The sequence below is a fragment of the Aedes albopictus genome, chromosome 3 (genome assembly GCF_035046485.1).
Source record: "Aedes albopictus strain Foshan chromosome 3, AalbF5, whole genome shotgun sequence".
NCBI lineage: Eukaryota > Metazoa > Arthropoda > Insecta > Diptera > Culicidae > Aedes > Aedes albopictus.
Window position 1 is genome coordinate 326,644,779 of NC_085138.1, and position 15,207 is coordinate 326,659,985.

At 45.0% G+C, this 15,207-nt stretch overlaps 1 protein-coding gene across 1 annotated transcript in view; it reads right to left on the reverse strand.

Moving 5' to 3' along the window:
- Window positions 1-9,654: 9,654 nt before the first annotated feature.
- Window positions 9,655-15,207, reverse strand: part of LOC109623393 (substance-K receptor) — a 51,978-nt gene continuing 46,425 nt past the window's right edge. The window contains exon 8 of the mRNA XM_029865302.2: window positions 9,655-10,692. Coding sequence (XP_029721162.2) covers window positions 10,036-10,692 — 657 coding nt within the window. The 3' untranslated portion in view covers window positions 9,655-10,035. The remainder of the gene's footprint in view (window positions 10,693-15,207) is intronic.

Genomic DNA, 15,207 nt, shown 5'->3' on the forward strand with positions numbered 1-15,207 from the left:
GCAAGAATCTCTGCTTGAAACACCGTAGGATAGTGTCCCATCGCCACTGAAATTTGTATTCCAGGGCCGTAGATTCCTGCTCCCGTTTTCATTCCAACTTTTGAGCCATCTGTATAGAATTTGATTGATCCTTGACGAACAGTGGGACCTCCGACTTCCCAATCTGCACGAGTTGTTTCGTGCAACTTGTAAGGAACATCATGGTTCTCCACAGGTTTCATCCAGTCTTTAATCATTTTCATTACTGGCCTATTTTGGAAGTATTGTGAAATGCTCAGGTGACACATTCCAGCGTAACGGGACACCGCGAGGAACTAACTTTCGTGAACAAATGACGTCTGCAATCAATTATAATGTTCATGATCATATGGTTTAACAGGTTTTATAACAAGCTTATTAGATGTACTTGCTGATGCAATACTTGTTCTATGGGGTTTTAGTTCCAATTTACTTTATATAACATGTTACATTTCGTAACGGGACACCATCGCAGAAATCTTCTTTTTAAAATGTTCAATCTGAAATGCGTATATTAGCTCTGTTATGAAGTTTTGAATAATAGAGTCTTCTAGACATTTCTTCTTTGGATTGATGTGAACAAGATTGCCGAAGTGAGTTTTACTGAGAAATGTATAGTTTTGGAAATATTCTTGATTTAGTTTTGGGAGCGCAGCGTTACGCTCGCGTGAAAACAGTGTTTTGCAAATGGTGTCCCGTTACGGCTAAAGTCATCTAGTTGTAGATTGAATGCTTTGCTAGATAGAATGTTGGTGTCTTCGGCAATATTTTTCAGACAGATAGTAGCTGTCCAGCAGGACATCAATAGTCCTTCAAACCCACTCTGGCCCTATGGTGGCCATCGGAATGGGCCCTGGGAACCTGTTTCGAGTTTTATTTAACCTTCACGTATCCGACCCTCCACAACTCATTTTCAAAAGGCTGGCATTTCGCCAATTTTTATCCGATTTTTTTTAAGTCACCCTCAATTGATCATAAATTGGAGCTAGTTTATTATACTCAAGTGGCCATGCAATATCCGGAACCATTCCGGAGATATTCCGGATTGTGCTGGGGTCAGGGGGTTGTCAAAATGGCCAAAAGTGATTATTTCGTATGTTGTTGTGTTTGAACCATCGATTTTCAACGAAATTTTTGTAGCGAATAGTGAAACACAACTGCTATAACCAGATTTTAATCAGTTGGCCCATCCGGATTCCCGTGACAGGCTCCGCGGGGCCTCATTGGGGACACTTCTGGCTTTCAACCTAAACATGCCGTGCGATATATCAATTTTCATGATTTCGAATGACTGAGTCAGAAACGATAGACCACAGACAAACAGACGTAACACTGGCGAAATTTCTATCGACGATGCTTTTAACGATCATTCTATATCTTCATAGTTGTCGCTTTCACAACCAAAGGCGGGCACATCGTTTTTATTTGCGTTTGACGTTTAACACTAGCGCCTTCTATTGACGATATTGTACAACGCAGTGTTTCTTGAAACTTTTCCACCAGGTGATAGTAGTGTGAACTGGGCGATGATTTTCACGAAAATTGTTCTAGGTGTTACGTCTGTTTATCTGTGGATAGACTGAAGTATGTATCAACTAAATGGACACCTCGGAACATTTAGCACAGGTTCCACGGGGGTGTCATCGGGAACATTTCTGGTTTGTAACCAAAACATGCCGAGCGACGTATCAATCTTCATTTCGAAAGAATTGGGATAGAAAAAAATGACTTAAGTAGGGTATGTGTTCCATCAGTAATCTCACGCTCCCATTTTCATCCCATTCGAAAACAAGCGATTACGGCACCGATTGATTGCGTTCTTTTTGTTTTCATGGGTGCTCACTTCTAACAAAAAACACAAAAATAAGAAACAAAACAAACAGCGCTTCAATCCTTTGTTTTTCGTAGGATGAAAATGGGAGCCACATGCTCAACAAGGGAACCAATACCCTATGTATCAACTGATATGGCTGCTTCGTAACATCTCGAGCAGGTTCCGCGGGGGCCTCTCAAACACAACACACCCGAAATAATCACTTTTAGCCATTTGGCAAAACAGATCCCTTCCCCATCCCCTGACCCCAGTACAAGCCGGAATATCTCCGGAATGGTTTCGGATACTACATAGCCATTTGAGTGTAATAAATAAGCACCAATTTATGATCGATCGAGGGTGCCAGCATTTAGAAAATGAGTTAGCGGGGGTCGGGTACGTGAAGTTTAATTGTATCTCCAAAACTATGGTTGTGCGACGTATCTATCTTCTCGGTTTTTCCACATTCTACATTATAATGATCCGAAGAAGAATCAATGATATCTTAGTACATTCTTCCAACACAGTCTTTTCAAGCATATGTCGCATGTTGCTTTAATCCTTTATTGGAAGGCTCATGTGCCTTGGGAATAAAGGAGCCAATTTTCGTTGAAATAAATTTTACATTTTAAAGGGCATTTTTCTTTTATTCTATGTTAGTTTTGGGGAACCGTTGAATTTACCGTTTGGTCGAGGTTAGAGAGAACAAAGTTTTTTTTTTTTTGAGGGGATGGGATTGTGGGGGCTTTCCGTTGATATTTAGCTAACGACAACCAGTAACGATACAAACAAATGGATTTCGAGAAGAAAAAAAGTTGTCAACCAAAACGACAAGACATCACAAAAAGTAATGCTACGCCATTTTCGGGATGCATTTTACATTTTTTTTCAATAAGAACATAAGCTTCAAAATAAGTTTGTCGTCATAAAAGTAAATTATACGGTGATGAATGGGGTAAAGAAGGAATGCCAACCATCACTTCGGGATCTTCAAGTTTTGAACGCTGTGTGATTCTAAAAACCTTTTTATACATCATGGTGGTAATTCATAGGACATGTTGAAAAGGTTATAGCTTTTAAAGAGTATGCTGTTATCACAAAACTTAATAAAAATATCACTTTTTATACTGATCCACCAGAATACCTGCCCTTTGTTTACGTAGTTTCCGTGGAGAGCTGAGAAGTGGGCTTTGTTCCAGTAGGGGCGTTACACCAAGAAGGATAATGAAAATATATACACTCTATAATATCATTTCATCATGATTACAGATTTTTGGTTAAATATTTGATCAAACCAAACTTATTTATCCACTTATGAATGTCTTTAAAATTTACGTAACGGGACACCAAATCTACGCACCCATTGTAACGCCTAAGATAACGCGTCGATGAAGGTAACCCATATGTTGGAAGAAAGGTCTCCACGAGTACTATAAGAATCCTGAAAATCATTTTTCTAAAGCTAGTAATAAATTCGCTATTACAACAAATATACTATTTTCGTAACGGGACACCATCAAATTGCGGCTATTGCAAAAAGTGCTTAAAACATATCAAAACCCTTTTTTATGAAAAGTGTCCTTTGGGTGTATAAAATATACGTTATTATACTACATTAATAAAAAAATAGTTATTATGTTTTCAAACTTTACCGTGCCAGCAGGCATATTTGAAAATTATCAATGAAAAAATTATTTTTTCTTACATAACATGCTATTACTTCACCTAGCTATTTAAATACGTAACCAGTCAAATTTTAAGTAAAACAAATGGTTTTCCTAAGATTTAATCTACCCTTTTTCATATGCTGGAAAGCTTGGGGTGAAACAATCACTTTGATATTTCACACCCTTGGCGTAGAGGTGCGTGGAATGTGTCAGGTGACCTACAAGATCACCTGGCATAAACTTTTCAATTCGTTTAAGTCGCAGCAATTCCTTTTCTGCTTCTAATTGCACGTACTCGTGCAAAGGTAGCAGATTGAGAATCGCTTTTGATGGAGTGCTACGCATCGCTCCTGTAACAGCAATGGACGCAAGACGTTGGATTTTCGCAAGCTTTGATTGCGTGGTAACCTCTTTTGTTTTTGGCCACCAGACAAACGAAGCATATGTCACTTTTGGGCGGATTATGGCAGTATAAATCCACATTATCATTTTTGGTTTCAAGCCCCACTTCCTGCCAATAGTTTTGGAGCATAACCAGAACGCACTTGTTGCCTTACCGATCACGGACTCAATTTGAGCATTCCAGTTTAGTTTGGCATCCAGAATCAAACCTAAGTATTTGACTCGATCACTAGGATGAATTTGTATCCCTCCAAGCCGAAAAGCTTTTAGGTTGATCTTCCTTCTCCTAGTGAAAGGGACAATTACGACTTTTGACGGGTTGATGCTAAGGCCCTCCTTAATACACCATGAATGTGTATAGTTTAGGGCCCTTTGGATTCTCTCCGAAACAGTTTCGTCATACTTTCCTCTCACTATTATGACTATATCGTCTGCAAAGCCCACAACTTCGAAACCTCTTTCCTTCAAGCTTCTTAGAAGATCGTCTACAACTAAGGACCACATTAGTGGTGAGAGGACTCCTCCTTGAGGGCAACCCTTTGTTGCCCTTACTGTTATAGAAGAACTTCCCAGCTCAGAGGTGATTTCTCTTTTTGCAAGCACAGTATGAATCCAATGTATGATACATTGGTCGAAGTTTTTATTCTCCATGGCACGCTTCATAGATGAATAGGAAGCATTATCAAATGCTCCTTCAACCTATATCTAAAAAGGCGCATAGAGCTATTTCTTTTGCTGAGAACGTTTTTTCCACCTTTGTTACTAGCGAGTGAAGTGCCGTAACCGTTGACTTACCAGATTGATAAGCAAACTGGAAGTCAGACAGGGGATGCTCTTTTATGTAAGAAGAATTGATAAAATCCTTCAAAACCTTTTCCATAGTCTTCAACAAAACTGAAGAAAGACTAATTGGTCTATATGCTTTCGGATGCGTTTTATCTCGTTTCCCCTTTTTCGGGATAAAGATAACTTTTACAAGTCTCCATTTTGATGGAACGAAATTCAATCTCAAACTAGCCTTGAACATCTCAATTAGTGATGGAACCAACACCGCTTCTCCGTTTTGAATCAGTGCTGGAAATATCCCATCAACTCCTGCAGATTTAAAAGGCTGAAAAGATCTTATCGCATTTTCCACTCTGGCCTTCGTGAAGATTTCATCAGCTAAATCTGAGGCGGTGTTTACTGTACTATTTGACTCCATTGAGTTTATACTAGGACATCCTTCACCTTCCAGAGATATAGTATCATTGGAATCCACACTTAGAACCGAACGTGGAAAATGGGTTTCCATCATTAAATCCAAAGTTTCACGAGGAGTTTTGGTAAAAGCTCCATCGTCACGCTTCAGATTTCCCAATTCATTTGCATGATCTTTTGCAAGCGTTTTTTGTAGTCTAGCAACTACAGGAGTACTGTTTATGTTTTCACATGTCAGCACCCAAGATTTTCTTTTAGATTTTCGTATTTCGTTGTTGTACTCAGTCAGGGCTTCCCTATACTGAGTCCAATCTCCCGTTTGTTTCGCTCTATTGAACATTTTACGAGAAAATTTTCCTAGGCGATCCAGTTTAAAGTTCCACCATGGCACGTCTCTAGTAGAAGACGATTGTATGGTGGGACAGCTGCTGTTAAAGGAATTGATGATACTTTCATTTACTCTTTGAGAAAATGATTCCAACTTTTGGGTTGAATCAATAGTTTCTCCCATTGTAAATGAATGCGTATTCAACAATTCGACATATTGATCCCAGTTTGTCTTCCTGGGATTTATAAATGCAGTTCTAGAATAATCTCCACCGCTCCAATTGAAGATTATTTGTTTATGATCAGATAGAGAAATCTCATCTGACACGTGCCAGTTTGTGATCTTGTCAAAGATTGCAGCGTTGCACAGTGTTAGATCCAAGACCTCTTGTCTGATTGCATTTAAGAAAGTAGGTTTATCACCATTATTACAAATGTCTATATTGTTCGAAGACAGATACTCTAATAGTGACTCACCTCGACTGTTAATATCCGTACTACCCCAAACCGTGTGATGCGCATTGGCGTCACAGCCAATGATGAACGATTTGTTGTTTTCTTTACAGAATTGAACAAATGATGCGATCTCAGGAGGAGGTACCTCAGGAACATCACCAGGAAAGTAAGCTGAAGCCACAGCGATCTCAGTTTTACCCCTAGTGGTTGGTACCTCTACCATGACCGCAACAATGTCCCTTCTGATAAACTCTGTAATAGGATAACATTTTAACGTTTTACGTACTAGGACAGCAGTTCTGGGAGAATCTTGTTGCTCATCATAAAATAGTTTACTATTTTGTGTCAGAACACCAAGAATCTTTCGTTTATTGGACCATGGCTCTTGAATAAGCGCCACTTCCAGTCCTTCTTTTTTAAACCTTCGACTCAACACAGCAGAAGCACCTTTTGCGTGATGAAGGTTTACCTGTACAAACTTGATTCCAGTCATGAAAATATACATTTACCCACTTTTATTAAGCCTCGGAATTGAAACTTTAGAAAAGTAGCCGATTATCCCGGAGACAAATTAGGTCCACTGCGTCATTGCTCCGTTTAACACAGTAAGGGCAAAATACTGTGGACGTAACATTACTACCCAGACGGATCCGGTCGTTTTCGGTTCCGCCTACCAGCATGTACTTTGTTTTTGAGGCATTCACCACAAGTCCGACCTTTGCTGCTTCGCGTTTCAGGCGGGTGTACAGCTATGCCACCGTTCCAAATGTTCTGGCAATAATGTCCATGTCGTCCGCAAAGCACACAAATTGTTCGGATTTTGTGAAAATCGTTCCCCGGCTGTTGAGCCCGGCTCGTCGCATCACACCTTCCAGAGCGATGTTGAAGAGTAGGCATGAGAGTCCGTCACCTTGTCGCAGTTCCCGGCGAGATTCGAATGAACTGGATAGTTCACCCGAAACCCTTACGCAGTTTTGCACAACGTCCATCGTTGCTTTAATCAGTCTAGTCAGCTTCCCAGGAAAGCCGTTTTCTTCCATGATTCTCCATAGCTCAGCGCGGTCCATACTGTCGTATGCCGCTTTGAAGTCGATGAACAGGTGATGCGTTGGGACCTGGTATTCACGGCATTTCTTGAGGATTTGCCGTACGGTAAAGATCTGGTCCGTTGTCGACCGGCCGTCGATGAAGCCAGCCTGATAACGTCCCACGAGCTCATTCGTTTTAGGTGACAGACGACGGAAGATGATCTGGGAAAGCACTTTGTAGGCAGCATTCAAAATAGTGATCGCCCTGAAGTTCTCACATTCCAAATGGTCGCCTTTCTTGTGATTGGGGCAGATTACCCCTTCCTTCCACTCCTCCGGTAGCTGTTCGGTTTACCAGATTCTGACTATCACCCGATGTAGACAGGTGGCCAACTTTTCTGGGCCTATCTTAATGAGTTCAGCTGCGATACCATCCTTACCAGCTGCTTTGTTGGTTTTGAGCTGGTGAATGGCATCCTTAACTTCCCTCAGCGTGGGAGTTGGTTCATTTCCGTCCTCCGCTGCACTGGCGTCGTCGTTTCCCCGCTGCCGTGGGCCCCCGTGCCTATGTTCTCCACGTCGTTCAGGTGCTGATCGAAGTGCTGCTTCCACCTTTCGATCACCTCACGTCCGTCCGTCAAGAGGCCTCCGTGTTTATCCCTGCATATTTCGGCTCGCGACACGAAGCCGTTGCGGGATGCGTTGAGCTTTTGATAGAACTCCCGTGTTTCTTGGGAACGGCACAGCAGTTCCATTTCTTCACACTCCGCTTCTTCCAGGTGGCGCTTTTTTTCCCGAAAGAGGCGGGTCTGCTGTTTCCGCTTCTGTTTATAACGTTCCACGTTCTGTCGAGTCCCTTGCTGCAGCATTACCGCCCTAGCTGCATTCTTCTCCTCCAAAACCGTTCTGCACTCTTCGTCGAGCCATTCGTTCCGCCAATTCCGTTCCACGAACCCGATGGTGCTCTCGGCTGCGTCGTTGATGGCTGCTTTCACTGTACTCCAGCAGTTCTCTAGAGAGGCCTCATCGAGCTCGCCCTCGTCTGGCAACGCGGCCTCGAGATTCTGCGTGTATGCTGAGGCGACATCCGGTTGTTTCAGTCGCTCTAGATTGTACCGTGGTGGTCACCGGTATCGTACATTGTTGATGACGGAGAGTTTTGGGCGCAGTTTGACTATCACCAGATAGTGGTCGGAGGTGATGTTGGCGCCACGATAATGTCGGAGAAGTGCCGTCCGTCAATCAAAACATGGTCGATTTGAGATCCCGTCTGCTGTGGTGATCTCCAGGTGCTACGTATGGCCATATTTTTGGAGGCGGCGAAATCAATGAGTCGTAGGCCGTTTTCGTTCGTTTGCTGGTGGGCGCTGAACTTACCAATCGTCGGTCTGAATTCCTCCTTCTGGCCTAACCTGAGCGTTTAAATCTCCTATGATGATCTTGACGTCGTGGCTTGGGTAGCGATCGTACTCGCGTTCGAGCTGCGCGTAAAATGCGTCCTTGTCATCATCAGTGCTTCCAGAGTGTGGGCTGTGCACGTTTATTATGCTGAAGTTGAATAATCGGCCCTTGATCCTCAACCTACACATTCTTTCGTCGATCGGCCACCAACCGATCACGCGCCTCTGCATGTCGCCCATCACGATGAAAGCTGTTCCCAGCTACTACCAATGTGTTTTTCCTGGATTGTGCCATCTTGCATCGATGCAAGTAGAGCCACGAGACAATTAAGAGCGTTACAAAAGACGTTCGTCGTGCACGAAGAGCGATTGTCAACTGACACAGCACTCAATTGACTGTAAAAGTTCCCTTTGTCTTGCAGTTCGGCAGCATCGGTTGACGCGTAAGATTGGATCATTTTAAGGTTTCGAACCCGTATTCTGAATCTGACTATTATCCTCTCATTAATAGGTTCCCACTTCATGAGCGCAGCGTAGGTCTGAGTGCTGAGCAGGAAACCAACTCCACGGTAACAAGGAGCGTATTCGCATCGTAGGCCAGAGTATAGCAGAATTTGACAAGACGCCAATCTGTGTTCTCAAAAATCGGCCAACGGACTTCGCTCAGCCCTAGGATCTCAAGCTTCATACAGCATGCCTCATTGGCTAGTTGTACCAGTTAACCCTGGGCTAGAGTAAATACATTACAAGTTCCAAATCTTGTACATTATTTCGCTCTAAAAGTCGTTGCCGTTGAATTAGTTCGTAATCTTTAATTTTCGGTTTCTGTAACGGTTTTTGGGTTTCGGAAACAGTAGGTTGTTGGCCTAAGACACCCTATCCATCGTGATAGGGCTGCTTCCGGTGGAGGAGCATTTCATACTCAGCCGCTGGATGCCAGAACAGACGCTGTTTGAGCCGCACCTCCTTGATGAACAGACGCTCGGGTCGTACCTCCTCAATCTAGCTGAAGGCAGAAGGACAACAGTGCCCAGGCTGCACAACCAGCTAAGCACACACTCTTAGCTGGCGGTCTTTGTCATCGCTTGACCCGTGGACGCTCTCCTTATCGACTCACCGTTTTGCAGCCCAATGACGATGGAGAGTGGCAGCCGCAAATCAATTATTGTGGCGTATTATTGATGATTTTGCCTTATCTTAAATGCGATGTTTAACAAATAAATGTGCGTATTGTGGGTGCCCTTTAATTCGCCTCGCCTCAAAAACCTCATCCTTAGTCATCCAATTGCACAAAATTCAATTTCCTGTATCCTGGGCTGTCATCATATCGAAACAACTCAAAATTCATCATAATACAAGTAAACTTTATTTCCCTATACTTTGTGCTCTTTGGCTTCGTTATTACGGAAATTGAATAAAACTTCAATAAATAGGTGATTCGAGTTTGGTTTGGTTCACTTCTCATTTCGATGACATCGTTGAACAAGTCGCACGACAGGAAGATTCTTATGAATAACATACATATAAGACATTTGTATCACGATTCAGCAGTAAAATTCAAAAAACACAACATTCGCTTCACATACCTAAAGCGGTTCACACACCGGGCCTAATTGCACAATTTGTTCAAGTCTGGTTAATTGTTACTGTACACAAGTGATATCGTTGCTTCCGGGCCACAGCCGAATTTTCCAGCACATGTCAGCTCCAATCTCCCATCTTGCTCAAACGCCATTCTCGTCATCTGCGCTGTCCGGATGTGGATGGTCCAAGGGAATGTCCTCGACTCTCAGAGAAGCACTTAAACGATTATTATCTGCCCGGAGCAGCTGTCTTTCATCGCTGTTTATCATTGGACTATGACCACCTCCCGTGCCATTACATCCACCTCCTTCCTCGCTGCCACTGTCGCCATCACACGATACAGCAGGCAGCGGTATTCGATACGGGCAAGCAACGGACGACGACGTCCGTGTTGATAAACTCTTCGCCGAATTTTGCCGACATGGGCAACATTTTGGATCCCACGCGGTGGTGCCGTTGTGAACGTTCCCACCGGTATTTCTATCGGTAGTGTTATTTCGCTGATAACCAGTGGCACTGTTCAGATTAGTGGATTTGTACGATTGCTGCTGGTGGGGACTGTGATTTTGGTAGAAAGCTCCGCCACTGTATCCTCCGGTGTGGATTCCGCTATTCCCACTGGCACCACCGGGTCTCGTGTAGAACTTGTTCCGGATCGATGACGTTGCGTAGCTGGATCGAATCGAGCTGACGCGGGTGAACATCGAAAGAGTCTTATCAGTCAACTGGTCCTGGTGGTAGCTTTGGTGTCGCCCACGAAAGGGATAGCGCTTGTGGAATTCTCGTTTGAATTTTTCCTAGGTGGAAGATAGATGAATGATAAAGAAACGAAAATGAAATGATAATTAGTATTTGCAAAGCACCATCATCGCCTCTACGGTCGGATCGGCGATTAGGAGTGAAATTGAATAAGCAAGATATTGCACAACCAACCGTACCGTAGATTTAACCAAAAAAATCAGGTTTACGTGATACCGAAAGGCAAAGCTTTCAAGGACTTTTACGAATTTCAAAAGTGACACTGTCCAAAGTGGGCAGCAAAGTAGTGAGCCAAGGCTTAAGTTGCGGTCAGTCGATGGCAGATACCGTCATTCAAGAGTATTGTGTTTAGCTGATAGTGCAACCGGGGCTCTTCTTTGGACATCAGCTAGATTGCAGAGGTACGTGCTGAGCGTCTGTTCATCTGGAACGCAATGTGTGGCTGAAACAACGTCTGTCCTGGCATTCAGCGGCTGATTATGAATTATTGTAGCACATCTGATACTGATCTAGATTTAGAGAACACGAATTCAGGTCAGTGAATCGCATTTCCTTCTCTTCCTTCATATATCACACCTACTACAGAGACGGTGATAGGGTAGAACATCGAGTTGACTTCATCAGTTCAATACGGGTCCTTTCCACGCGACAAATTAGTCGCCGCAGCTTGACAGTGGGTCTAGCAATCGCTAGAACTGGATCGATAGTTGAATCATTAGTAAAATATTCACATGGATTCGTAAACTGATCCATGGATTGTGACTCACAATCAATTTGTGAGGCACATGCCTTACCTCTTGGCTATTTCGCCGAGTTAGGAGGTGGAAGATAAATATGATACTGCTTCTAGATTTCTGCTGGAACGGATTTGTTGATACTTTCAGGTGCCAACCAGGGTGTCCATGGTGAGTACGATAATTGTTGGAAAACGATGTAACCGAGTGAAATTACGCTCGAAAATGGATACATTGTCAAAAATTACGCACTTGGATATTACACAATTATTTGCTGTATGGCCTCCCTACCCGAGCAGGAATGAATAACTGCCACATAACTGGAGCATACCAAAGTCAGGTATCATACCAAGACAAGGTATTGGTCACTTATCCAGGTATTGAAAATAACATATTTTGGTATTTTATAGGTATTCATGGGCTGCAAAACGGTGAGTCGATAAGGAGAGCGTCCAATATAGCTCTGGTCCTCACAAGTTCCTACCTCATGCTTCCACGGGTCAAGCGATGACAAAGACCGCCAGCTAAGAGTTGTGTGCTTAGCTGGTAGTGCAGCCTGGGCTCTGTTGTCCTTCTGACTTCAGCTAGATTGAGGAGGTACGATCCGAGCGTCTTTTCACCAAGGAGGTGCGGCTCAAACAGCGTCTGTTCTGGCATCCAGCGGCTGAGTAAGAAACGCTTCACCACGCCCAGCTAGATATAAGGTGGTAGCCCCATCAGCGTGTTCGTCCCAGTGTTGGTTGGGACGTTAGACAGAACTGGCACGATGGCCCTCCGGCGAGACAGGAGTGTTGGCGTAGGCCCAATAAGCCACCCGTAAAAATCCCCATTGCGAATAACATAGGAGAAAATACGACTCGATACAATCGGCAAAGACCCACGCGACGAAATAAGGACTACGATTGGAAACTTGGATCATGGAATTGCAAGTCACTAGGTTTCACAGGATAATCTTCGACGAACTACATCCCCGCAACTTCGACATCGTGACGTTGCAGGAACTTTGTTGGACTGGACAGAAAGTGTGGAAAAGCGGGCATCGAGCGGCTACCTTCTACCAAAGCTGTGGCACCACCAATGAACTGGGAACAGGATTTATAGTGTTGGGCAAGATGCGACAACGTGTGATCGGGTGGCAGCCGATCAACGCAAGGATGTGCATGTTGAGAGTTAAGGGCCGTTTCTTCAACTACAGCATCATCAACGTCCACTGCCCACACGAAGGGAGACCCGATGACGAGAAAGAAGCGTTCTACGCGCAGTTAGAGCAAACATACGATGGTTGCTCGCCGCGTGACGTGAAAATCGTTGTCGGCGACATGAACGCGCAGGTAGGAAGGGAGGAAACGTACAGACCGGTAATCGGGCGAAACAGCCTGCACGCCGTATCTAATGATAACGGCCAGCGATGCTTAATTTTGCAGCCTCCCGTGGTATGGTAGTCCGAAGCACCTTCTTCCCCCGCAAAGATATCCACAAAGCCACCTGGAGATCACCTGACCAACAAACAGAAAACCAAATCGACCACGTTCTAATCGACGGTAAATTCTTCTCAGATATAACCAACGTCCGCACATACCGCAGTGCGAATATAGATTCGGATCACTACTTAGTCGCTGTATGCATGCGCTCAAAACTTTCGACAGTTATCACCACGCGTCGAAGTCGAACGCCGCGGCTCAACATCGTGCAACTTCGTAACGTAGAAGTGGCTCAAGACTACGCGACAGCAGTTAGCAGTGGCCCTACCAACGGAAGAGCAGCATGGCGTAGCTACACTTGAAGATGGCTGGAGGGACATCCGATCCACCATAGGTAGTACCTCGGCTACAGCACTAGGCTTCGCGACTCCGAATCACAGAAACGACTGGTACGACGGCGAATATGAACAGTTGAAAAACGAGAAGAATGCAGCATGGGCGAGAATGCTGCAACACCGTACGAGAGCGAATGAGGCACGTTACAAACAGGCGCGGAACAGGCAGAACTCAGTCTTCCGGATGAAGAAGCGCCAGCAGGAAGAACGAGATCGCGAAGCGATGGAAGAGCTGTACCGCGCTAAGGACACACGAAAGTTCTACGAGAAGCTGAACCGCTCGCGCAGAGGCTTTGTGCCACAAGCCGACATGTGCCGAGATAATCACGGGAATATTCTCACGAGCGAGCGTGAGGTGGCCGAGAGGTGGCGGCAGCATTACGATGAGCACCTCAATGGCGACGTTGCAAGTACCGAAGGTGGCGTGGTAACAGATCTAGGAGTATGTGCATAGGACGAAAGACTTCCGGCCCCTGACCTTCAAGAGATTGAGGAGGAGGTTGGCCGGTTGAAAAACAACAAGGCCGCTGGAGCAGATCAACTACCAAGCGAGCTTCTAAAATACGGTGGAGAAGCACTAGTGAGAGCACTACACTGGGTCATTACCAAGATTTGGGAGGAGGAAGTATTACCGGAGGAATGGATGGAAGGTATCGTGTGTCCCATCTACAAAAAGGGCGACAAGTTGGATTGCTGGAACTACCGCGCGATCACACTACTGAGCGCTGCCTACAAGATACTCTCTCAAATTTTATGCCGCCGTCTATCACCGATTGCAAGAGAGTTTGTGGGGCAATATCAGGCTGGATTTATGGGTGAACGCGCTACAACGGACCAGATGTTCGCCATCCGCCAGGTGTTGCAGAAATGCCGCGAATACAACGTGCCCACACATCACTTGTTCATCGATTTCAAATCGGCGTATGATACAATCGATCGAGAACAGCTATGGCAGATTATGCACGAATACGAATTCCCGGATAAACTGATACGGTTGATCAAGGCGACGATGGATCGAGTGATGTGCGTAGTTCGAGTATCAGGGACACTCTCGAGTCCCTTCGAATCTCGCAGAGGGTTACGGCAAGGTGATGGTCTTTCGTGCTTGCTGTTCAACATTGCTTTGGAGGGTGTAATAAGAAGAGCGGGGATAAACACGAGTGGGACGATTTTCACGAAGTCCGTTCAGCTGCTTGGTTTCGCCGATGATATTGATATTATTGCTCGTAAATTTGAGACGATGGCGGAAACGTACATCCGACTGAAGAGTGAAGCCAGGCGAATCGGATTAGTCATTAATGTGTCGAAGACAAAGTACATGATGGCAAAGGGCTCCAGGGAGGAATCACCGCGCCCGCCACCCCGAATTCATATCGACGGTGATGAAATCGAGGCGGTTGAAGAATTCGTGTACTTGGGCTCACTAGTGACCGCCGACAACGACACCAGCAGAGAAATTCAGAGGCGCATTGTGGCAGGAAATCGTGCTTACTTTGGACTCCGCAGAACTCTACGATCGAACAAAGTTCGCCGTAACACGAAGTTAACCATCTACAAAACGCTGATTAGACCGGTCGTCCTCTATGGGCACGAAACATGGACCCTACGTGCAGAGGACCAACGCGCCCTTGGAGTTTTTGAACGGAAGGTGTTGCGTACCATCTACGGCGGAGTGCAGATGGAAGACGGGACTTGGAGAAGGCGAATAAACCACGAGCTGCATCAGCTGCTAAGAGAACCAACCATCGTCCATACCGCGAATATCGAGAGGCTACGGTGGGCGGGTCACGTCATCAGGATGTCGGATAGCAACCCGACTAAAATGGGTCTCGAGAGTCATCCGACCGGTACAAGAAGACGTGGAGCGCAGCGAGCTAGGTGGGTCGACCAAGTGGAAGACGATCTGCGGACCCTACGCAGAGTGCGGAACTGGAGACAAACATCCATGGACCGAGTGGAATGGAGGCGGCTACTATGTACAGAAGAGGCCACCCCGGCCTTAG